This window comes from Hyla sarda, chromosome 2, assembly GCF_029499605.1.
Source record: "Hyla sarda isolate aHylSar1 chromosome 2, aHylSar1.hap1, whole genome shotgun sequence".
Taxonomy (NCBI): domain Eukaryota; kingdom Metazoa; phylum Chordata; class Amphibia; order Anura; family Hylidae; genus Hyla; species Hyla sarda.
This window is the reverse complement of record NC_079190.1, coordinates 242,960,345-242,984,916: the sequence shown is the minus strand read 5'-3', so window position 1 is coordinate 242,984,916 and position 24,572 is coordinate 242,960,345. Positions and strand designations below refer to the sequence as shown.

Below are 24,572 nucleotides of genomic sequence, written 5' to 3'. Positions count from 1 at the left end.
CCCCGGGGATCGCCGCTGCGGCACCACGCCATCATTACTGCACATAGCGAGTTCGCTCTGTGCGTAATGACGGGTGATACAGGGGCCGGAGCAGCGTGACATCATGGCTCCGCCCCTCATGACATCACGGCCCGTCCCCTTAATGCAAGTCTATGGCAGGGGGCGTGACGACTGCCATGCCCCGTTCCCATAGACTTGTAATGACGGGGGCAGGCCGTGATGTCACGAGGGCCGGAGCTGTGACGTAACGCTGCTCTGGCCCCTGTATTGCCCGTCATTACGCGCAGAGCGATCTCGCTCTGCGCAGTAATGATAGCGGGGTGCTGCAGCAGCAATCCCCGGGGTCCCCAGCAGCGGGACCCCGGCGATCTGACATCTTATCCCCTATCCTTTGGATAGGGGATAAGATGTCTGGGGGTGGAGTACCCCTTTAACCCACCAAAATAAAGTGTACTAGAAAATATGCAAACTTGTATGGTAAGGTAATTAACTGGTGATGGGTGGAATTATACAGTCAGGGGGTTTGCATTAGGCAGACACACCCCTCAATGTAAAACATTCACACCCCCTGACTGTATAATCCCGCCCATCACGTGATATTCATTCCTATTATTAAAATGAAGTTCACACCTATCTGACTGATTGTCTGAATGGTCAAACTATAAACCCTCATATCTCAGCAATGGAAGGCAGTATCAGGAAACTGTAAAAAGGAATGTGATCAGGGCACATCAAAAAAGTAAAATCAAAATTTGGGGGGATTGGTAACAGGTCCACTTTAAAGTTGGTGTACATTTCTTTTTGTATTGGAATAAACAGAAAAAGATAAAGACTTATACTACTTTTTTCCATCAAAATGTATTTGTCAAAACTGCATTATTTGTGTAAAAATGGGTGATATAACACAGAAACCAGTGAGAGAAATCTGCTCCGTTGACATTTCAGGATCTTATTTTTTGGCAGTTTCTTCTTTCTTAGTGTCAGATTTGCCAATCTCCGCTTTGCTCTGGAAAGTTACAGGAATAGTGATCTCTGCAGACTGGATTGCTGGTTTAGGGAGCGGTGACTCTACTGTCAGAATCCCATCAGGGGAAAGAGATGAAGTCACAGTGGAAATGTCTGCGCCTGGAGGAAGACTACAAAAAGAGATCACAATCAATGCTGATGGTTACACTGGAACATGATCGTGGAATATGGCCTTAAAGGGGTACTCCGGTGGAAACCAATTTTCAATCAACTGATACCAGAAAGTTAAACAGATTTGTAAATTACTTACAAAAAATCTAAAAAAGCTAAAAAATCTTAATTCTTCCAGTACTTATCAGCTGTTGTATGCTACAGAGGAAGTTGAATTGTTCTTTCTGTCTGGCCACAGTGCTCTCTGCTGACACCTCTGTCCATGTCAGGAACTGTCCAGAGCATTAGCAAATCCCCATAGCAAACCTCTCCTGCTCTGGACAGTTCCTGACATGGACAGAGGTGTCAGAACAGAGCACTGTGGTCTGACAGAAAATAACAATTCAACTACCTCTGGAGCATACAGCAGCTGATAAGTACTGGAAGGATTAAGATTTTAAAATACATAAAAAAAAATAAAAAAAAGGAAATTACAGATCTGTTTAACTCTCTGGAGCCAGTTGATATGATTTGAATATGAATTCAATAGTATATTTCCAGCCAGGTTTATACATTATACTCGTATACTAGTTCCCCCTAGTGGCAGCTGCAAGCAGTCAGAAGTTTAACATTTTACTATTTTCTGTTCTGGAAATTTGAAGCAATATAAAACTAAATACAGCAAGTTATGATTGCTAAAATTAAGAACTTATATACATGACAGTGGTCTCCAAACTGCGGACCTCCAGCTGTTGCAAAACTACATCTCTCAGCTTGGCATGCTGAGAATTGCAGTTTTGTGACGGCTGAAGGTTCAAAGTTTGGAGACCTAGGACATAAAAAATGAATCAGCTTCGACTGTTGAACCTAAAAATGACACGTTCAGCAAAAAATACTGTATATCACATTTTATAATGTATTTCCTGCAGTGGTTTGCAAAGGAAGATCATGGGTACCATGGATGCATACTCTAATGCAGTGGACTCCAACCTGCGGACCTCCAGATGTTCCAAAACTACAACTTCCAGCATGCCGGGAGTTGTAGTTTCGCAACATCTGGAGGTCCACAGTTTGGAGACCACTGCTCTGTGTTTACCTGGAGTGCACCTATGGACTTGGTATGGATTCTAAGAAAGCTATTTACACATTTCGGTGTTCTTTATGGAAACAAATAGTTTTCTGCTTGTTGTATCTGCAGGCCCTAAAATGTCCTGCACCCATCCTGGAGGAAGCGCTCTGAGTACCAGAACTTTCCATCAGTCATTCCATCAGTCATGTGCTGTTAACAGGGACATTGATTTATCTTTGTCAGTAACTAGGATACATGTATGTATTTTACGTGCAACTGTTCAGACAAATCTTTGAAGAGGTTATCCCAGATTAGAAAAACATGGCTGCTTTCTTCCAAAAAAGAGCGCCACACTTGTCCTCAGGTTGTGTGTGGTATTACAACTCCATTTATTCCAATCGAACTTAGATATGATTGTAAACACAAACTGAAGACATTAATGGTTCTGTTTCTGGAAGAAGGCAGCTATGTTTTTCTAATCCTGAATAACCCATTTAACTTGAAGTCTGACTGGTTGCTATGGGCAACTGCTCCACTTTTCCTCTGCACAGGTTGGGATAAATCTCCCTTATCAACTTCTATAGTAATTTTCACTTACTACCTATATATCCTACCCCCTGTAATAGCTTACAAACAAGGGTTACCATAGGCTATGGTATACAGATGAAGACGAAAATACATTCACAATTGTAGGTTCATTGTTAGTATGAGATGGAGCCATGAATAACCTTAAAGGACATCTGTAGCGTTACAAACACTTATCCCTATGCTCAAGATAGGGGATAAGTGTTTGATCGCGGGGGGACCGAACACTGGGGTCCCCGGCGATCTCCTGTACGGGGCCCGTGCAGGGGGCGTGCCAGCCGCAGCATGATGTTGCAGTCGGCATGCCTCCTCCATACATCTCTTTGGCAGCGTTCGTACCTCCCCGCCTCCCCCATAGAACTGTATGGGGATGGGGGGAGACGGGGCGTCACCGTAGACCTCTAGGTCGACGCTACGTGCCTTAGCGCTCACCATGAGCGCTTATGGCGGCGCCCCGTTAGGGAGATCGGGGGGGGTCCCAGCAGTCAGACCTCCCGCAATCAAACACTTATCCCCTATCCTGTGTATAGGGGATAAGTGTAATGCTGCTGCAGTTGTCCTTTAATGTTTTTGGATGGTTTCCCACATTGTCTCTCTTTAGTCTGAGGCGCAGCACTTTATCTCTTTGTACCTGGCATCCAACACTGAACACCATATGACAATGTGTGACAAAAGATTATCAGTAACGCTTCCACTGTGGAATGCATGACATTCTCTATCTGAAGAGAACCTCCTAGTAGCCAGATCTCCTTCACTTTGTGGCTCTGAAAGAAACCATCTAACGCTAGTCAGCTGATGTCTTTTCGGACTATCCCATAAATATATGGGTTCAGCTCAGTGGCATGGGTGCATTTGTACATAACTGATATGAAACTTGTCCACCATTATTACTTCATGTCATCTTCACATAGATCTGATGCTGGCCCCATTACACCACACCACCTGCCTGATCATTTCACACCACATTTGTAGTGAACGTTTACTGTATAAGCTGAGAATAGTCCTGGCATATCCATAGACATTACAGGATGGAGGGCAAAAAAAGGGCCGCCATTTAGATGGTTTCCATCAAGGTTTACTGGATGGAATAACACAGACTTCTGCATTTCATTAAAGGGGTACTCCACTGGGAAAAAAAATAATTCTAAACTAACTGGTGCCAGAAAGTGAAACAGATTTGTAAATTACTTGTATTTAAAAATCCTAATCCTTCCAGTACTTATCAGCTGTTATATGGTCCACAGGAAGTTATTTTCTTTTTTCATTTCCTTTCTGTCTGACCACAGTGCTCTCTGCTGACACCTCTGTCCATTTTAGGAACGGTCCAGAGTAGACGCATATGCCCATAGCAAACCTCTCCTGCTCTGGACAGTTCCTAAAATGGACAGAGGTGACAGCAGAGAGCACTGTGGTCAGATAGAAAGGAAATTCAAAAAGAAAAGAACTTCCTCTGTATTATACAGCAGACGATGAGTACTGCAAGGATTAAGATTTTTTTTTTAAATCTTAAGTAATCTTTTTTTTAAATCTTAAGTAATTTACAAATCTGTTTAACTTTCTGGCACCAGTTGATTTAAAAACATTTTTTTTCCAGTTGAGTACCCCTTTAAGATGAATCCACACAGCATATTGTTTTAAATGTGTTATCATATGTATGACCTATGTCACTAAATGACATCTATTATAGTGGTACATCAGGGAGACAAAAATCAGTCCTACAGGTGAATAGGTGCAATGTCCTCCCTCCTTCTTTAGAGTCTGTTATTCCTGTAATTTTGCCTAATGTTAATAGGTAGCTGAAGTTTAAGTAGTGTATACTTTGCAACATGTATGGCCCAGTTGGTTTCAGATTCCAGACTTAAAGGGGTACTCCGGTGGAAAACAGAGCAGCATATGTTTGCTATGGGGATTTTCTCCTACTCTGCACAGTTCTTAAAATGGACAGAGGTGTCATCAGAGAGCACTGGGATCATGATGTCAGCAGAGAGCTCTGTGTTCCAAAAAGAAATTAATTTCCTCTGTAGTATACAGCAGCTAATAGGAACTGGATTTTTTAATAGAAGTAATAGAACAGGAACTTTTAATAGAAGTAATTTACAAATCTGTTTAACTTTCTGGCACCAGTTGATTTTAAATAAAAAAAATTTCCACTGGGGTACCCCTTTAAAGAACAAAGGGTTTTCTTAAAGTAAAATGGTATTTTTTAGCTGCCTATAGTTGAAACCAAGAATTGGAGACCAGTCCTGATTAATCAGTTAAGTCCAACAAGTACCACTATTAGTAGCAGTTTACATAATGTCTATTATTAGTTATGGCTACATTCACATCTATAAACTAGCCTATGTTCAGATAAAATGTTGGCATATTGGCAAAACAATATGGCTATGTATACTGAAGCCAACCCATGATCCATCCATTGGGTATAATAGACCAAACATAATTTATTAGTGACTGTATCTGGCCTATTTCATTTAATATGATCTTCTTTCTTATAGATTTACTGAAACTAATCCCTTTATAACAACCTATAGCATGCGTATATTACATCATTTATGAGAAAGCTATGTTTCATGATACATTTTCTGATATGATTTATATGCGGCCATTGAAAAAGTACAATACGTTCTATGGACTCACGTGTATTTTCTGGTAAAGCATCTGGAAATAAATCCATGCTCATCTTGTTTCTCCTCATGCTTTCCTAAAAGAAAATGGAAATAATTAACATTATTATTATTATTTCAAAATAATCTTATAGTATACATACATAGAACATCTTATAATGACATAGGATCAAATATTGGGATTAAAGGGGTACTCTGGCCCCAAGACATCTTATCTAGATGTCTGATCGCGGGGGTCCCGCCACTGGGGACCCCCGCAATCTAGCATGCAGCAAACACCTGTAAGTACTGATGGAAGCACTTGAGGTTCTCAGTCTTTTGCCTACCGACCACGGGGACAGATTATCGTGGCGTCACGACTAAGCCCCCGTGTGACTTCACGCCCCGCCCCCTTAATGCAAGTCACGCCCGTCACGCCCCCTCCCATAGACTTGCATTGAGGGGGCGGGGCGTGATGTCACACGGGACGGAGTCGTGACGTCACGATAATCCATTACCCAGTGGGGTTGGACTTGGTAGGTGGTAGCATGCATGGCGGACAGTCTTTAGGTGTTTGCTGTTTTCCTTTTTGTTTTGCAGCTTCATGTTTACAGGATGCTTCTTTTCATATCATAGTCATTTATCTCTGATTTCCTTCATAGTCTGAGTTTTCTTCTCTTTATATACTTTGTCATCTTTCTGAAAATTAACTATACTCTATTCCACTCGGGAGGCAAAAGACTGAGAACCTTCCGGCAGTACTTACAGGTGGGTGCTGCATGCTAGATTGCGGGAGTCCCCAGTGGTAAGACCCACGTGATCCGTCCTCTTCTCCCCTATCCTTTGGATAGGGGATAAGATGTCTTGGGGCCGGAGTACCCATTTAAGTCTCCACACAAATTCCAAGTTGTATGGAGCCATAATTTAGCTCCTACAGAAGTGTATAGGGACTCATATGGAGACAAATAGAGTTTTTTCCCCTCAGATTTATTAAAAAGTGTGCCGTGATCCATCAGATGCTATATTATGCAGTTTCCAGGGGAAACGCCTCCATAATGCAGTGCTGTATGTGCGCATAATATAGCTGCACACTACAGACTATGGATTGTTGTGTGAATCTGAAGAAATTCTATATGCCATGGTACAAGCTGTCTCTTTTATGTGCACAAGACCAAAAAGATATACTGGGGGAGATAAATAAAAACTGCCTAGTTCTTAAACAGTATACATTTAGACTAGACCAGTCTATTAATGCATCAGATTTATAACAGTGACTCTTTGAATATCTGGTGCATCTTCAGACTGTGTAATTTAAGTTTATACAATTTTAAAGTTTACCAAAGGAAATCTGTCATCTGTATTTGCTGCTTAGAGCTGCAGACATCATTTTAGGGCAAAGAAGCAAACTCTACCTTACCTCGAGGTGATGGTGGTTGCCAAACTTTAAATTGCCTTTTTTTTATTTTTCATCCAAGTGTCAAGGAGGCGGGGCTCAGGTGCTCAGGTTCCCCAACCTGGCATGTATTCTCACTCGCTCTCACCTCCCAGACCCTTTTTGAATGACATAGAGGGCCCTGTACATCAGTCAAGGAGGAGCCAAGGATGAGGGCAGATGTGGAGTCATACCAAGCTGTGGCACTTGGCCCTGCCTCCTTGATACATGGGTGAAACATAAAAGGAAAATTATGTAAGTTTGCAGCTTTTAGCAGAAAACACAGCTGACAGATTCCCTTTAAAGGGGTATTCCAGAGGAATTTTTTTTTATTTAAATCAACTGGTGTTAGGAAGTTATACTAATTTGCAAATTATTTTAATTTAAAATCTCAACCTTAAGCCTTTTAGTACTTATCAGATGATGTATACCCTAAAGGAAGTTGTTTAGTTTTTACAGTAAGAGATGGTACTCTCTGCTGCCACCTCTGTCCATGTCAAGAACTGCCCAGAGTTGGAGAGGTTTGCTATAGAGATTTGCTACTGCTTTGTACTAGGGGTGGGAATCGTCAAGAATTTTCGATACGATACTTATCGCGATACATGTATGTCGATACGATATATCCCAATACATCCCGATTCTGTTTACGAGACAATATATCGCGATATATCCCGATTTTGTCTCAAAAACAATGTCTTTTAAACTTTTATTAAAACATTTATTTTAATTTTTTTTATACACTTTATTAGACTTTTAGGAGGAATCATTAGATTCCTCAGTCAGATGAATAGAGTTCTATTGAACTCCATTGCTCTGTGATTCATTGATAGAGCCTAGTCAAGCCAGGCTCTATCAATGACAGAACCAAGGGACAGCAGGAAGCAGAGGTAAGCCCTCCGTCTACCTCCACAGTGGATCGCCCGCCCGCGATCGTGCTGCGGTGGGGCGATCCACCCCACTAGCCCACCAGGGAGCATTCACAGATCCCTTTAGACGCCGCTGTCAGCATTGACAGCGGCGATCTAAAGGGTTAATAGCCAGCCGCGGCGATCGCTGTATGCTGGCTATTAGCGGCGGCCCCTGAAATCAGTACGGAGCGGGCACGAGTCGGAAGCCCGCTCCATACACCCAGTGTGCCGCCGCGCTTGTCAGGTCCGGCCCTGCTTGCACGAGCAGGAAAAATTCCCCTGCCCGGCGCCCGTAACTACATGTTTCGAGCGTCGGGAGATACGAATTCCACGTACCTAAAAGGATCGATTCAAAAATATTTTGAATCGATACCGTATCGCCAAATAAAAAATCACGATAATCGAGTGAATCAATTTTTTCTTACACCCCTACTTTGTACAGTTCTTGACACAGACAGAGATGGCAGCAGAGAGAACTGTGCCTGGCTATAAAGATTACATTACTTCTTCCAGCAGCTGATCAGTACTGAAAGGCTTGAGATTTTTAAATAAAAGTAATTTGCCAATTTGTTTACATTTTTAGAGAATATATGATTCAAAAACATATTTTTTATCTTGAGAATACCCCTTTAAGTTTAAGCCACAATTGTCTACCAAAATTAGCTTTAGCTTTTTGTTTATTGTAATCTAAAAACTTGTCTAATAGCACATGGATTAGTTATTACCGTATATACTCGAGTATAAGCTGACCCGAATATGAACCAAGGCTCCTAATTTCCCCCCCAAAACCCAGGAAAACCTATTGACTTGAGTATAAGCCTAGGGTGGGAAATACATCATCCCCCCCTCTGTCATCATTCCCCCCCCCCCCGTCATCATCCCGACTCCCACTGTCATCATCCAGACCCCCTCCTCATCCCTCCTATCATTATCCAGACCCCCCTCATCCCCCATCATACAGACCCCCCTCTCTTGTTCTCTACTCACCTCCCCAGTTGCAGCTCTGTCAGCCCTTCCCTAGCAGCCGTCCAACGTCGCTGCAGGGACCGTCCGACTTCCAGTGGGGTGGGTGAGCCGGTTCGGGCCATCCATCTTGACCGAGAGGCCCTCTTCTCCGCCACGGGCTGGCCTCAGACTAGTGATGTTGCATTGACGCCGCCGCGTAGGGACACCCCTGACGTCACGGACTTCTGCTGCACACGGACGTCCCTGCATGACCGCGTCAATGCAGCGTCACTAGTCCAGGGCCATCCCCGAGCGGAGAAGAGGGCCTCCTGGTCAAGATGGATGGCCCGGACCGGCTCACCCTCCCCACTGGAAGTCGGACGGTTCCTGCAGCATAGATGAGCGACGATGGACGGCCCATCCCCTCACCACCCCTATGCCTGCGATTTTTTGTTCCCATCACTCGAGTATAAGCCTAGGGGGATGTTTTTGGCACGAAAAATGGTGCTGAAAAACTCAGCTTATACTCGAATATATACGGTATATGCTAATATAGTGAAAATGGTATCTCATATGTCTCAAATATGCTCCTACAATGTTATGATGTTTGCACTGGCCTTTGTGGTAACATGCATTAGATATTGTTACAGATGGAGCTGTATATACATTTGTATTATCATCATATCCCATGGTAAATAAATATTTCATGTGAAAAATCTCTATTACACATTGGCAGTAAGATCACAACCCTTTGTTAGGTTCAATGTGAGATGGGTCTTGAGGTGCAGGTTAACCAATAACATCTCATAGTCAGATGCTTCATGTATTTCAGAGATTGGCAGTACTGCTATAAAGACATGTCCTCTTTACACCATTATACACAGTGCTTAACAGTAAACATCACCCTACTGCATTATAGACTAAAAGCCAACTAAAAGTCATATGAATATTTAATGTGCTGAGCCAGTCCTATCCATTACAAAATCACTGTGGTTGCAGTTTATATTATTATTTTCTTCTAGAAAGAAAAGTCAAGAATAGTGTAAGCATTAAGCCTATTATTCTTCTGGTAGGTGACACCTGAATTATTGAGCTCATGATATAATACTTGAATCCGCTCTCCTCAGGGTAAGTGAACCCCCTATGTGGTCATCACCATCTATTTAATTCTGAAGATCCCATGAATTCTCTATTGGAAATCTAATGATAACTAATAGATTCATTGCTTTATCAATACAGATGCCATGCAGTTTTTCTACCAAATTAAAAACACTTTAGGAAGACCATCTGAGGCTAATTTATTGATATTAATGTAGTAAACTAGGAACATACGGCAGCTTTGACGGCCACACAAAACAGAGGCAGTGGCGTACTAAGGGGGGGGTGGCGTACTAAGGGGGGCGGGCGGCCCGCCCCGGGTGCCACTTACAAGGGGGGTGCCAGGGGCGGACTGACCCGCCGCCGCCACTGCTGAGGATCCGGGACACTCGTCCCAGATCCCCAGCAGACAGCGCTACATTCTCCTGCATGCGCGATACACGCACATACAGGAGAGGGCGTCCCCTCTGTGTGAGCCGCATCTGCAGCTACACAGAGGAGATGTGACCTCCGCCCCCACGCAGCACACAGTACAAGCGCCGGTGACGTCACTCATCGGCACCTGTACTGTGGAGGAGATCGCTGAGGAGATCGCTGCGTGGGATATCAGGTGAGCATCATTTTTTATTTTTTTTCTCAACTTTGCATACACCTATGGGGAGGGGGGGGGTTACTCTACATATACCTATAGGGGAGGGGGGGTTACTCTACATATACCTATGGGGAAGGGGAGGGGGGGTTACTCTACATATACCTATGGGGGAGGGGAGGGGGGGGGTTACTCTACATATACCTATGGGGAATGGGGGGGGGGGTTACTCTACATATACCTATGGGGGAGGGGAGGGGGGGTTACTCTACATATACCTATGGGGAAGGGAAGGGGAGGTGGGTTACTCTACATATACCTATGGGGAAGGGAAGGGGAGGTGGGTTACTCTACATATACCTATGGGGAAGGGGAGGGGGGGTTACTCTACATATACCTATGGGCAGGGACGTGCACAGGAATTTTGAGGGGCAGGGGCTCAATGTGAAAAAAAGGGCACACCCGATCCATATGCAACTCCCTAGACCAGTGTTAACCCAAGCACGGTCCTTAAAGGACAACTGCAGCCAAAATTTAACTTATCCCCTATCCACAGGATAGGGGATAAGTGTTTGATCGCGAGGGGTCCGACTGCTGGGCCCCGCTGCGATCTCCTGTACGGCATGAAGTTGCGGCCGACATGCCCCCTCCATACATCTCTATGGGAGAGGCGGGGAGGCAGCGTTCATGCCTCCCCCATAGAACTGTATGGCGGCGGGGATGGGGCGTAAACCATCGAGCTCAGAGCTCGACGCTACATGCATTATCGCTCACAATGAGCGCTAATGCCGGCGCCCCGTTAGGGAGATCGCGGGGGGTCCCAGCGGTCGGACCCCCCGCGATCAAACACTTATCCCCTATCTTGTGGATAGAGGATAAGTTAAATTTGGCTGCAGTTGTCCTTTAAATACCCCCCAACAGGTCATGTTATCAGGTGATATAGTTGTAGAGATGCCTGATGCACAGACCAGAATTATATCACCTGTGAAAGACTAAGGGAATCTTGAAAACATGACCTGTTAGGGGGACTTGAGGACCGCGCTTGGGAAATCTACAGGATAGAGGATAAGTGTTTGACCCCCGCGATCTCCCTAACGGGGCCCCCGCATTAGCACTCAGTGAAAGGTCGACAGTTACGCACCCGCCCTGTCCCCTTACAGTTCTATGGGAGAGGCAGGGAGGCACAAACGCTGCCTCCCCGCTTCTCCGATTGAACTACATGGAGGAGGCGTGTCAGCCGTGACGTCACGCCGCGGCTGGCACGTCCCCTGCGCGGCAGAGCTGTGGCCCCGTGCACAAGATTGCGGGGGGCCCAGCGTTTGTACCCCCCGCGATCAAACACTTATCCACTTTAACATACCATCCACAGCTCTCCCGTTGCACTGATATAGCTTTTCTGTCCTCCGTTCCAGCCTTCTTTCTGTTTCCTGTGCACAGATCAAAACACTGCGATGAAGTTATTGCCGGGCGCAGCGATTTCCCGCCTTGATCAGTGATACAATGAGCGCAGTGTCATATAACAGGCCAAGGCTCCTTATATGACATGCACTCAGCCTATTACTGACCGAGGTGGGACATCACTGCGGCTGGAGATAAGCTCATCGCAGTGTCCTGGTGCTGTCCACACCTCGTGTCACGCTGGGTCTGGTGCTACATAAGCTGCATATGGACTATGCTCAGTTATCAGCTGTGGACAGTTCCAGGAGTGGGGAGAAAGGAGCCCTGTTAAAAGGGTACTCTGGTGGAAAACATTATTATTATTATTATTTTTTTTTTTAATCAACTGGTCCCAGAAAGTTAAACAGATTTGTAAATTACTTCTATTAAAAAAATCTTTTCCCTTCCAGTACTTATTAGCAGCTATATACTACAGAGGAAATTATTTTCTTTATGAATTTCTTTTTGTCTTGTCCACAGTGCTCTCTGCTGACACCTGATGCCTGTATCAGGAACTGTCCAGAGCAGGAGAAAATCCCCATAGCAAACCTATGCTGCTCTGGACAGTTCCTGGGGACAGGACAAAAAAGATATTTAAAAAGAAAAGAATTTCCTCTGTAGCATACAATTGCTATATTATTAAATAGCAGTAATTTAGAAATCTGTTTAACTTTCTGGCACCAGTTCTTTAAAAATAAAAGAAGTACCCCTTTAAGGTTTTTAGAAGCCAAATTGGTTCTGCACAATAGTTATTTATCATAAGCAAAGGAGTTGTGCTTTACAGTGTGAATCCAGCCATTGGGATTTTGCTACAGATTTTTTTGCTGCAGATTTTATACTGTGGATTTTGTTATCGAATTACCAGCAGAAATTCTGCAGCAAAATGGGGGAGATTTATCATAACCTGTCCAGAGGAAAAGTTGTCCATAGCAACCAATCAGATCGCATCTTTCATTTTTAACAAGGCCTCTGCAAACTGAAAGCAGCAATCTGATTGGTTGCTATGGGCAACTTTTCCTCTGGACAGGTCCACAAGAACAATACAAAAATTGTAGGGACTGATGATCTGGGGAAGATACAGATGTGGAATGGCATTATAGAGGCACAGGTGGGTAACACTATTGGTTTATAGCAGTGTTTCCCAAGCAGGGTGCCTCCAGCTGTTGCAAAACTGCAACTCCCAGAATGCCTGGACAGCCTTTGGCTGAGAGTTGTAGTTTTGTACCAACTGGAGGCCCCCTGGTTGGGAAACACTGGTTTATAGGGAGGGAAAGAACAACTATGCTGGACTAAGCTTTTCAGGTACTGTAGGAGGGGGACACTATGGGGGAGATTTAACAAGACCTGTCCAGAGGAAAAGTTACCCATAGCAACCAATCAGATCCTTTCTTTCATTTTTCAGAGGCCTTTTCAAAAGTAAAATAAGCATCTGATTGGTTGCTATGGGCAACTTTTCCTCTGGACAGGTCTTGTTAAATCTCCCCCATAGTGTATATCAGAATAAATAAGGAAAAAAACAAAACACAAAAACACTATAATCTCCCTGAAGCTGCTTGTACAGAGGAGGCCAGTCCTCCCTGACAGACCACCCTGCTGATCATCAGTTACTGTCACTGTGGACTCTTCTAAGTCCCCTCACACAGTCCACCCTCGCTACAGTCCTCACTGACAGACCCGGCTGATGAACACTTACAGCCCCCTCATGGCAGCTCCAGCTGATCTTCTATCCTCCATCTCTTCCTTTCCTTTGCCAGAGAGGAGCAGGGAGGGGCCGTCAGCAGCAGCAGGACCCCGGGAGACAGTGTTCAGAGAATGCCTGTATGACAAGATGTCTCTTCCTAACACTTGTATCTGCTCTTTCTTCTTGTCCCCTGCTGTTATCTCTACCAGCCGTGCCTCTATACACTCCTGCCTATGGGGAAGGGGAGGGGGGGTTACTCTACATATACCTATTGGGAAGGGGAGGGGTTACTCTATATATACCTATGGGGAAGGGGAGGGGTTACTCTACATATACCTATGGGGAAGGGAAGGGGAGGGGGGGTTACTCTACATATACCTATGGGGAAGGGAAGGGGAGGGGGGGGTTACTCTACATATACCTATTGGGAAGGGGAGGGGGGTTACTCTACATATACCTATGGGGAAGGGGAGGGGGGGTTACTCTACATATACCTATTGGGAAGGGGAGGGGTTACTCTATATATACCTATAGGGAAGGGGAGGGGTTACTCTACATATACCTATGGGGAAGGGAAGGGGAGGGGGGGTTACTCTACATATACCTATGGGGAAGGGAAGGGGAGGGGGGGTTACTCTACATATACCTATTGGGAAGGGGAGGGGGGTTACTCTACATATACCTATGGGGAAGGGGGGGTTACTCTACATATACCTATGGGGAAGGGGAGGGGTTACTCTACATATACCTATGGGGAGGGGGGGTTACTCTACATATACCTATGGGGAAGGGGGGGGTTACTCTACATATACCTATGGGGGAGGGGTTACTCTACATATACCTATTGGGAAGGGGAGGGGTTACTCTACATATACCTTTGGGGAAGGGGAGGGGTTACTCTACATATACCTATGGGGAAGAGGGGGGGTGTAGCTGCATATACATGTGGGAAAGAGGGGGGTGTAACTGCATATACCTATGGGGAAGAGGGGGGGTGTAGCTGCATTTACATGTGGGAAAGAGGGGGGGTGTAACTGCATATACACCTATGGGAAAGGGGGGGGTGTAACTGCATATACCTATGGGAAAGGGGGGGGTGTAACTGCATATACCTATGGGAAAGGGGGGGTGTAGCTCTGCGTATACCTATGGGAATGAGGGGGGGGGGTGTACCTGCTTATACCTATGGGAAAGAGGGGAGGGGAAGGTAACTCTGCCTATACCAATGGGGAAGAGGGGGGGGGAATCTGCCTATACCTATGGGAAAAAAGGGGTTTAACTCTGCCTATACCTATGGTAAATGGGGTTTTTAACTCTGTCTATACTTACGGGGAAAGGGGGTGGGGGGACTCTGCTGCCTATACCTAAGGAGAAAGGGGGGTTAACTCTATACCTATTGGGAAGGGGGTTTAACTCTGCTGCCTATACTTACAGGAAAGGGGGCCTACCTAACTTTATACCTGGATGCCTAACTACTTACCTACATACCCAGCTACCTAACTATGTACATACCTGGCCTTCATACACGGCTGCCTAACTACCTAGCTAGCCCCCTACCTACCTAACTTGTCACCTACCTACATATCTGGCTTCATGATCTACCTACCTAGTTACCTATTTACCTGGCTTCCTACCTACCTGCCCGTTTACTGTGCAGGACACCAAGGAGGGCATTATTACAGTTTGTGGGCCTATAGATGGAAAGAATGTGTGGTGAAGTGGAGGGCACTGGAAAAATGCAGAGTCTGACATGTTTTTCCTGCAGATGTTAAGAGATCCACATGGTGGTCTTATCCGGACAGAGAAGAAACGGAAAGCGGACGCTGCTGATCAGAAAAGACGTGATTAAGGGGGGGAAGGGTGTGCCAAACAAAGGGTCCGCCCCGGGTGCCAAATACTCTAGGTACGCCCCTGAACAGAGGACTAGAATATGAAAGCAAACATGGCATAACAAAATAATGAAACAAAGGTAGAATGAAAATAAACTTTGCAGTAAGCGGTGTAAATAATTTTATATATTTTGTGATCCTCATAACTGGATATGGTGGATATATAAATACTCATTCATATAGTGGTGGAAAAGAACTAGCCAGGCTTCCTGCACATTGTTCAGTATACTGTTAGAGGCAGAGCAAATATTACGAGCTTCTGTGCATTATTTATGTGCGTATGCCTGGCTTTATACTTTTAGAAATAGAAGTAGATGGGTTTCTAAGTTGCTATAACTCTAAGATATGCAGAGCACAAAACAACCACTCCAGAATCTACTGGTCCTCTTATGTTTCTGACTTTATTTAAAGAGCGCAGAAAAAAAAATGTGACCTGATCTATAGGATAATGTATCACGGACACACTTTAGGCACCATATGGCAATATAGCGCTTAATAGTACGGAGCCGAAGGTTCTTTATGAGCCTATCTACTATAGGGGGCCTTACAGCTTCAATAGCTGTTGGGCCAACAGTAAATCATTCTGATTGTGCATGCGTTTGGAATAGGGAGAGGAGACAAAGTCACCAGCAGACTCTGAAGATCATCTGTCAGGGGAAAGTCTAGAGGTCCCTATACACATAAGACAGAGGAGCGGTTCATAGGTTCTGCCAACTTTTCTCTAATGTGCATAGGGGACTTAACAGTTCTGCCATGTGCATGACAACTAATTGTTCACTGTCCATTCAGGAGTTTGGGAACAAACATTGACATTTTGAAACCCTCCAGGTATCAATCCCATTGAGACAATAAGCTGGTGGACAAACAAAAACACAGAAATTGTGAGGAACTGCAAGCACTGATAAGACAAGAATGAGTTGTCTGCTCCAGAAGCTAATAACCAGGATGTCAGGGCACATTGCAGATGGTCAACAATGTAAATATGGAGTCTTTACATAAATGTGATGTATTTGTCAATAAAAGTTTAAAAAAATAATAAATGCCTACAATTGTACTTCAGTATAACATTGAAATATCTGACTAAAAGACCTTAAAACACTGAAGCAGCAAAGTACGTAAAATCTAAATTTGTGTCAATTTTAAAAGTTTTGCCCATGCCTGGGAATTTACCTTATTGTCAGTACAAACATAACATATTTTTATATCGAATATGCTGAATTTCAAATATTTTTTTGCCTATTATTAATTTGACAATTACCCATCATAGCTTCATTTATCAAAAAATTTGCAGAGGAAAACTTGACCAGTTGCTCACAGCAACTCATCAGATCGCTTCTATTATTTTTCAAAAATTATTTAATAATTAAAGAAGTGATCTGATTGGTTGCTATGGGCAACTGCACCACTTTTTCTCTGAACCAGTTTTGATAAATTCCCTTTATGCGTCATCGTTCATACCTGTGATTTCCACAATGCCATCCTTTGTTTTCACAACCAGTTCTTCTGGAGAAAAATGGTTGACATCCAAGCTGACCTTCCAGTGGTCTGATGTATGTTGGATCTCAGAGATTCCACTGCTGAGTTGACGACTCAAAACCCTTTGGAAATCAGGCACAGTCTCCGCAGCAGATGCAGCAACAGCTGGGGTAGTTGGTGGCACAGCTACTGAGTGACTTGGAAAAAGACGGACATAACCAGGCCAGTTAGTGCTAGGCCATTGGTACCAGTCTTCAGGTATTCTTGGCATACCAAATGACTGGTCAAACAATCGGCTGGTTCCTTGGTACCAGTCCCGGAAAGGCTCCCAGCTGGGTGTACGGAGGAAAGTGAAGGGTATTCTGCGTTCAGACATTCTTCACTATGTTCGTGGATCAGTTAGACAAGTTATCTCTGCTCTGCCTGGGCTTCAGTCTGCTGTTCAACATGGAAGGTGCAGCTGTTTTATGGAGAGTCCAGTGACTATTTTTAGAGGTTGAAATGACGGAGCTATTATTGGAAATGACCCAAGTAGTTGTTATGGAAAGTTCTCGTATCTTAGCATAACAATGCAGTGACAGGCTATTGAGAATATTCTTTATTTTGTGACTATACATTGACATGTAATAAGCAATAGAAAATTAATAATACATAAAGCTTTTTTAAGAACTTATTTGCACAACACCTCTGACACTGTGTTATTTAAAGTCTTGCCTGATCTGTTTTTAACAGCATTTAGTAATATGCTTTATGGCAAGCCCCATGGGCATAGACATATTGGACGCCTCCAGACCCTATTCTTTGTATGGGGCAAATTTGTAAACATACAGGTTTAATGTGTTCTGTTAAAGGAGAACTCCAGACCATAAAAATTGTCCCCCATACTGCCGGCAATAAAAAAATAAAGATGTACATACCTTCCTCCGCTCCCCCGGGGCCTCCGGTAACCGGCTCCAGTCTCCTCCGCAATCCACTTCCTGGTTGCTGGTGGTCGGATTAATCAGCCAATCACCAGCCGCAGCGCAGTCCGACTCGGCCGGCGATAGGCTGAGCGGCAGTGTGATGTTTTCAGCCCCAGCCGCAGGTGCCGATGTAGTGAAGAATTTTGTGTCCTGAAGAGTTTTCACACTGCCGCTCAGCCTATCGCCGGCCGAGTTGGACTGCGCTGCGGCTGGTGATTGGCTGATTCATCCGACCACCGGCAACCAGGAAGTGGATTACGGCGGAGACCGGAGCCGGTTAACAGAGGCCCCGGGGGAGCGGAGGAAGGTATGTACATCTTTATTTTTTTACTGCCGGCACTATGGGGGACAATTATTATGGTTTGGAGTTTTAGGGTAGGGTCACAAGGAGCGCATCCGCATTGTATTTTTATCTGACGGCAGTCACAAAAGCAAGCTCCCTGCTGTGGCAGTGTAGCTCTGTGTGTCCGCTCGTAAGCAACCATGGTCCAAAGGAATTACGCAGTCTCCCTGGGCCAGGCACGATGAGTCAATGAACACACCGAATTAAGGTTACAGTTAACTGCTTTTACTGAGCTTGTGAAGTAGGTAAAAGACAAACAGCTGGCCTTAGTGTGAGAGTGCAGCATACCCCTTGCGAACCTTGTTTCCGTTCTGAAACTTGTGGTGCTTTACACCGTACGGAATTGTAGAATTTGAGGTTCTGGTAGCTAGGGTCCTTCCAAGGCACTGTAACTGATTCTGCAGGGGCATGTGGTCCACCCACGAGTGACACATGTAGGATGACCAGTAGTAAACTGAAGTAGGCCTCTGCTTAGGAAACATGACTCAAAACACCTGAGCTTAGCTGCTGCTCAGGAGCCTAGATGGTATTAGACTGACTAACTCCTGTTATTTTATATTACACTATACACATAATTTATAATACTAATGAACTCAACCACAGGACAGACACTTGTACTGGTACACCACAAACTCCCCTGTAAAACACAGCTACCCTCGGCGCCCAGTCACGGCGGTTGAGGGGTAACAAAGGGCAGTTCTGACGTAGGAGAGGTGCAAATTAAAGTCACACCCTGGGACAAACAAAGACAACATAGGGACACCTCCATCCACAGCAATTTCAACTATCAAGCAGCCACCTTGAATTTCGGGGCACTTGTGCTTCAGGAGACACTTAGAACGTACACCATGAAACATGAAGTGAAGAGAACATCCTGAAAAATTTTTACTAACTGTCTGGCTTTAAGCATTACTATGACAGTGGTATTAGGCAAACAGGATGAAATAATAAAAAATTTTAGAATACAAAATTCTTGACAATAATTTAAAGAAAACACAATGAAAGGAAGACATTATAAATACAGTTTAAGACTATCTAGGTTTTGCAAGTTTCTCCACTAGACAATCCTAACTAGAAAAAGTATTTGGAATGGCACACATAGCATTTGTGGCTACCAACCAGGAAGGTATAAGAATATGTAGTAAAGTTCACAACATTAGTCAGGCACATTTTGGTTACTTCTTGGACCAAGGTCAGGCACAGTTCTTAGATGTTGCAGGAACTTGGAACAAAACATAAAGCAGTCCTGGGGCAATGATACCGAATGTCTTGCACAGGCTGGGGTATTGATATAGGTATCAGTCCTGGGGCATTGATGCCGAATGTCCTACTCAGGCTGGTGATAAACAAAAGCAGGAAGTGAAGAATTTAAGCAGGCAAATAAGGGACATAAAGGGGTGAGCGTTATTGTGTCTCACCGTCCTTTGTTAAAACAGCTTTCTTCTTTAGTAGGTAGGATACTTGCCATCCCAGCTGCGACGGTCGCTGCCTTTCCTTGACTCGGACAGAAATCTTGCAGCTCTTCCTGAAGAACCCTCTCGGAGGGTTAATTGTATTGGTCCAGGAAACTTTAGACAGGTTAGAATTTGAAACGGTGGCACTGATAGTAACTACCATCTGTACAGAAGCAGCTGGTGCTGCTGTGGCAAGAGGTTCTGCAGCAGCTGCTTCCTCAGCTTTAGTTTCTTCTGGTAAAGGTGACTGTGGTTTTGCATCTGTAGGCACCTTCGTAAACAGTCCATGCGGGTCAGAGGACTAATCTTCTGCGGGGAAATAAACAAATGTTGTGTTGAATTTTTGGGTCTGGTTACCACAGCCACCCACTCTCCTCTGGAACTCTGCACTGGGGTATATTCAATAATTTCCCCACTTTCAAGAATATATAAGGTCCAAGGTAGGTAGTCTCACTTCACAGCCCTCCTATTTATAAGAATAGTGCAACCATGTTGACAGTCCATTAGGGTCCCAAACCCCCTTTGCTTATCGAATTTGACAACAGTGGCCCATCTCCGGACCAAAGGTGGCTTCACCTGGGATAGGGGGATCAAGCATGTAGATGTATACTCTCTCAAGGTATTTGGTTTCATGTTGTTGTTGCTGACATACCTCTGGTGGTAGCCGTCGCTGTCGAGCTCCAGCTCTCTTTGCCTCCCAGATCTCCTGGATGATGGCCGTGATGCGGACCTTCCGCTCCGCTTCTGGAGTCAGGCCGGAGGGAATAGGGGGGTGGTCTTTACCAGGCAGAGGAGTCACATACTTGTGCATCACCCGGATACTGCAGGGTCGTCACCAAACACCCACTATGGCAGTGAGAATGACTTGGGTCGCTTACGGGGCTTTGCTGCTGACTTGTCAGAAGTAGTCTCAACTTCCAGAGGCGTTGGCAGGTCCTGTGGAGAACCCCACGTGAGCAGCTATGAGGCCGCAGGCTCTTCCAGCTTCCGGGGTGTTGGGGTCTCCGACCAGGAGTCATCTTCTGGCAGCTGGACGGTAAACCAGTCCTCTTGTAAGAATAGGAGTGCCAGTCGATCCGCAAGTGCCAACTCAGCGATGTCCGTGTTGGATTTCCAGGAAGTGGTGGCCGCCATTTTAGTACACTCACTCGAAATGCTGTCCGCCATCTTCTGCTCTCCAGTCACACGAGGCACAAGTGAGGGGGCGGAGTCCTGTTGCTGGCTTTATAGAAGGTATAAGTGGACTTTCCTTCACCTGGACCTGGGAGTTGTAGTTTTGAAACATCTGGAGGTCCAAAGGTTGGAGGCCACTGTTCTATCATGTCCCCTTTAAAGCCTTCACCTGAAACAGAGATTCAGTTTGCTGGCCTAGCTTCCAACACATGATCAACATGCTCCTCCTACCTTTAGTCCCTCTATGACAGTGGTCTTCAAACTCCAAACGCCAATGGCTGTCTGGGCATGCTGGGAGTTGTAGTTTAGCAACATATGGAGGTCCACAGTTTGGAGACCACAGCTCTATGATGTCCATTTGCCTTAATATGGCATCTAGACAGAAATTGTCTGCATGAGAAAACCCATTTAAAGCCTTACAAAGGCCACAACCCTATACAGTAAATTTGTCTGAACATACAGCTATGTTGTTATTTTTCAGCAACACATTTCATCAAAAATGTATGATAAAAAAAAGTACTCGGCATTACTGGAGTTTGGAAAGAGGACAAGGCAATGTCAGTTTAAGGATTACATTCTTCTTCTTAGTGACACTTTTATTTTGGTCTCCTAGATCAGAGTGCTCTGGTGGTGACTAAGAGCTGTGATGCTATTAGTAGCTGTGACACAATCTAACAATTGTCTTTGAGTAAGATGTAGAAAGGATATGTGAAATAAGAAGCCAATGCTGAGTCACTGCAGCCAGTATGTACCATATTCAGCCTGCACAGTATTAAGGGAATGACACAAGGGAGGGTCATTTACTTTTTATTACTTTAATATTAATCTGCTGGCAACCCTAAATAGGCACTTGGAAGTGGAGAGCATAGAGTCAGAGAGGAGGGATCTTCCCCCAACCTCCCTGTAATGAGAGCCTCTCTGGCCCGCCTCTTTCCTATGATTGAAAGATCTAGTGGCCAGTCAGAAGAGGTCTAGAGCAGTCAATCTTCAAAAAGAGACAGGGCCAGATACTGTAGATCCTTATGACAGGGAGCATGAGGTAATATGCAGGCTAGCTTGAGCGTTCTCTCAACACGAAACAGCTGTTGCTGCCGTCATGAATTGCACCAAACACTTGGAAGGACCTGCTGCACTTTTAATGCATTAAATAAAAAATATTTTATCTTCAGCATTATCCTTTCTACTTTTTGGGATTTTTTACATGTTCTTGAACTGACTTTGTAGGGCACCGCTGTCGCTTCAATGTCATCTCTCATTGACTACTATTCCTAATCTCATATTACCAATTTAGTTTTCTGCTTCTAAGTGTCACATGACTACAATAGGCACTATACTATAGCCGCTACTGGCATCATGTGCCATACATTCAAGCAGAATCACTGAGACCAATGACTAGATTTAGGCAGAAGCCACTAGAGTAATGGTGGAGCTGCAGGGAATTTAATACACATGTAATGGTTTGTTTTGGTTTTTCAAATTTATCACATTTCTAGCTTCTAGCTTAAAATCTTAGACAATCCCTTTAAATATGGACCTGATATTTCTTAATGGACAGAGTCTGCCTTACAATAATAAGGGGCATTTTAAATCCAATATAGGTTACACCGTTTAAATGCTTGAACTGTACACTCTGAACCTTGTATATCTATTAATAATCATATTAAAAGATCTACTGATCCAGCACACTCTAGACTCTTCTGCCAAGCCTGCTTATTAATAGCATAAAGACCTCACTGTCCACTCCTGACTTGCTAGAATATTCTACAGGCCTGCAGAAACTGCAGAAAATCTAATATATTGACTCCATCTAGTGGTAGAAGAAAGGTATTGCAAGTTGTATTTTTTCTGTTTAAATCTTGAGTTCAAAGTGTATGTTTTATGGTATACAACAGTTTTTAGTTTATTTTAAGCACTGTGTTTCCTATATTACTTTTTATTTAGTATGGTCAGAGACTACTAGCTGATTTTATTTGACTACAAATTGGACAAGTGTGCTAAATTGTCACCATGTTATCGTTTTCCTTTCTCCACCAATTTAGTTTAATAAGGAGCCATAATGTGAATCGCCACCTTTTATCATCAGGTCATTGTTAAGTCCAACATTCTGTACTAATTTATTTCTGAAAATCTTTATAGCAGTAAGATTATTTTACTTTATTGATTCAGAGCTCCTGTAATTTTTCATTTGCACAGCCCATTGTTCCAAAGATCTGTCAAATGCCAGTGGGGTGTAAATGCTCACTGCACCCCTTATTAAATTCTGTGTAGTTTCCAAAATAGTATGCCATGTGGTTTTTTTGTACTGTTCTGGCATCATGGGGGCTACCTAAATGTGACATGCCCCCAAAAAACATTTCAGCAAAATTTGCTCTCCAAAAGCCCAATGTCGCTCCTTCCCTTCTGAGCCCTCTACTGCGCCCGCCGAACACTTGACATACATATATGAGGTATTTCCTTACTCGAGAGAAATGGGGTTACAAATTTTGTGGGGCATTTTCTCCTATTGCTCCTTGTGAAAATGAAAAGTTTAGGGTAACACCAGCATTTTAGTGTTAAAAATCAAATTTTTAATTTTCACGTCCCACTTTAACGAAAGTTTGTCAAGTGGGGTGTTAAGGCTCACTGTACCCCTTGTTACGTTCCTTGAGGGGTGTAGTTTCCAAAATAGTAGGCCATGTGTTTTTTTTTTTTTTTTTTTTGCTGTTCTGGCACCATAGGGTCTTCCTAAATGCGACATGCCCCCCAAAACCCATTTTAGCTAAATTTGCTTTCCAAAAGCCAAATGCGACTCCTTCTCTTCTGAGCATTGTAGTTCACCCGCAGAGCATTTTACATCCTCAGATGAGATGGGGTTACAAATTTTGGGGGACATTTTCTCCCATTACCCTTTGTAAAAATTGTAAATTTGGGGGGGAAAATGCACTTTAGTGAAAAATGTTTATTTTTTTCATTTACACATCTGATTTTAATGAAAATTCATCAAACACCTGTGGAGTGTTAAGGCTCACTGGACCCCTTGTTACGTGCCTTGAGGGGTGTAGTTTCCAAAATAGTATGCCATGTGTTGTGTTTTTTTTTTTTTTTTTGCTGTTCTGGCACCATAGGGGCTTCCTAAATGTGACATGCCCCTCAAAAACTATTTCAGGAAAACTGACTCCCCAAAATCCCATTGTCGCTCCTTCCCTTCTGAGCCCTCTACTGCGCTCGCCGAGCACTTGACATACACATATGAGGTATTTCCTTACTCGAGAGAAATTGGGTTACAAATTTTGGGGGGCTTTTTCTCCTATTACCCCTTGTAAAAATTCAAAAACTGGGTCTACAAGAACATGCGAGTGTAAAAAATGAAGATTTTGAATTTTCTCCTTCAATTTGCTGCTATTCCTGTGAAACACCTAAAGGGTTAACAAACTTTCTGAATATCATTTTGAATACTTTGAGGGATGCAGTTTTTATAATGGGGTCATTAATGTGGTTTTTCTAATATGAAGTCCCTTCAAATCCACTTCAAAAAGTCTTCCAAAAGTAAAAACATGTTAACTTTATGATGCAAACATAAAGTAGACATATTGTTTATGTGAGTCAATATAACATTTATTTGGAATGTCTATTTTCCTTACAAGCAGAGAGCTTCAAATTTTGAAAAATTCAAAATTTTCGATTTTTTTCATCAAATTTTCGATTTTTTCATCAAGAAATGATGCAAGTATCGACAAAAATTTACCACTAACATAAAGTAGAATATGTCACGAAAAAACATTCTTGGAATCAGAAGGAAAAGTAAAAGCATCCCAGAGTTAGTAATGCTTAAA

The 24,572-nt window shown here is 43.8% G+C and overlaps 1 protein-coding gene across 2 annotated transcripts; it reads right to left on the bottom strand.

The window, feature by feature from the left end:
- Positions 1 to 611: 611 nt before the first annotated feature.
- Positions 612 to 17,363, bottom strand: HSPB1 (heat shock protein family B (small) member 1). 2 transcript variants are annotated; one of them, XM_056556786.1, is made up of 3 exons: positions 16,811 to 17,363; positions 5,408 to 5,471; positions 612 to 1,136 (listed from the first exon to the last, which is right to left on the bottom strand). In XM_056556786.1, the coding sequence occupies exons 1-3, from the start codon at positions 17,202 to 17,204 to the stop codon at positions 950 to 952; spliced, it is 645 nt and encodes a 214-aa protein (XP_056412761.1). In that variant the 5' UTR covers positions 17,205 to 17,363; the 3' UTR covers positions 612 to 949. The 2 variants fall into 2 exon arrangements, 1 of the variants encoding a protein (XP_056412761.1); XR_008888701.1 differs by lacking the exon at positions 16,811 to 17,363 and adding an exon at positions 13,476 to 13,682 and having other exon boundaries at positions 1,062 to 1,136.
- Positions 17,364 to 24,572: the final 7,209 nt, after the last annotated feature.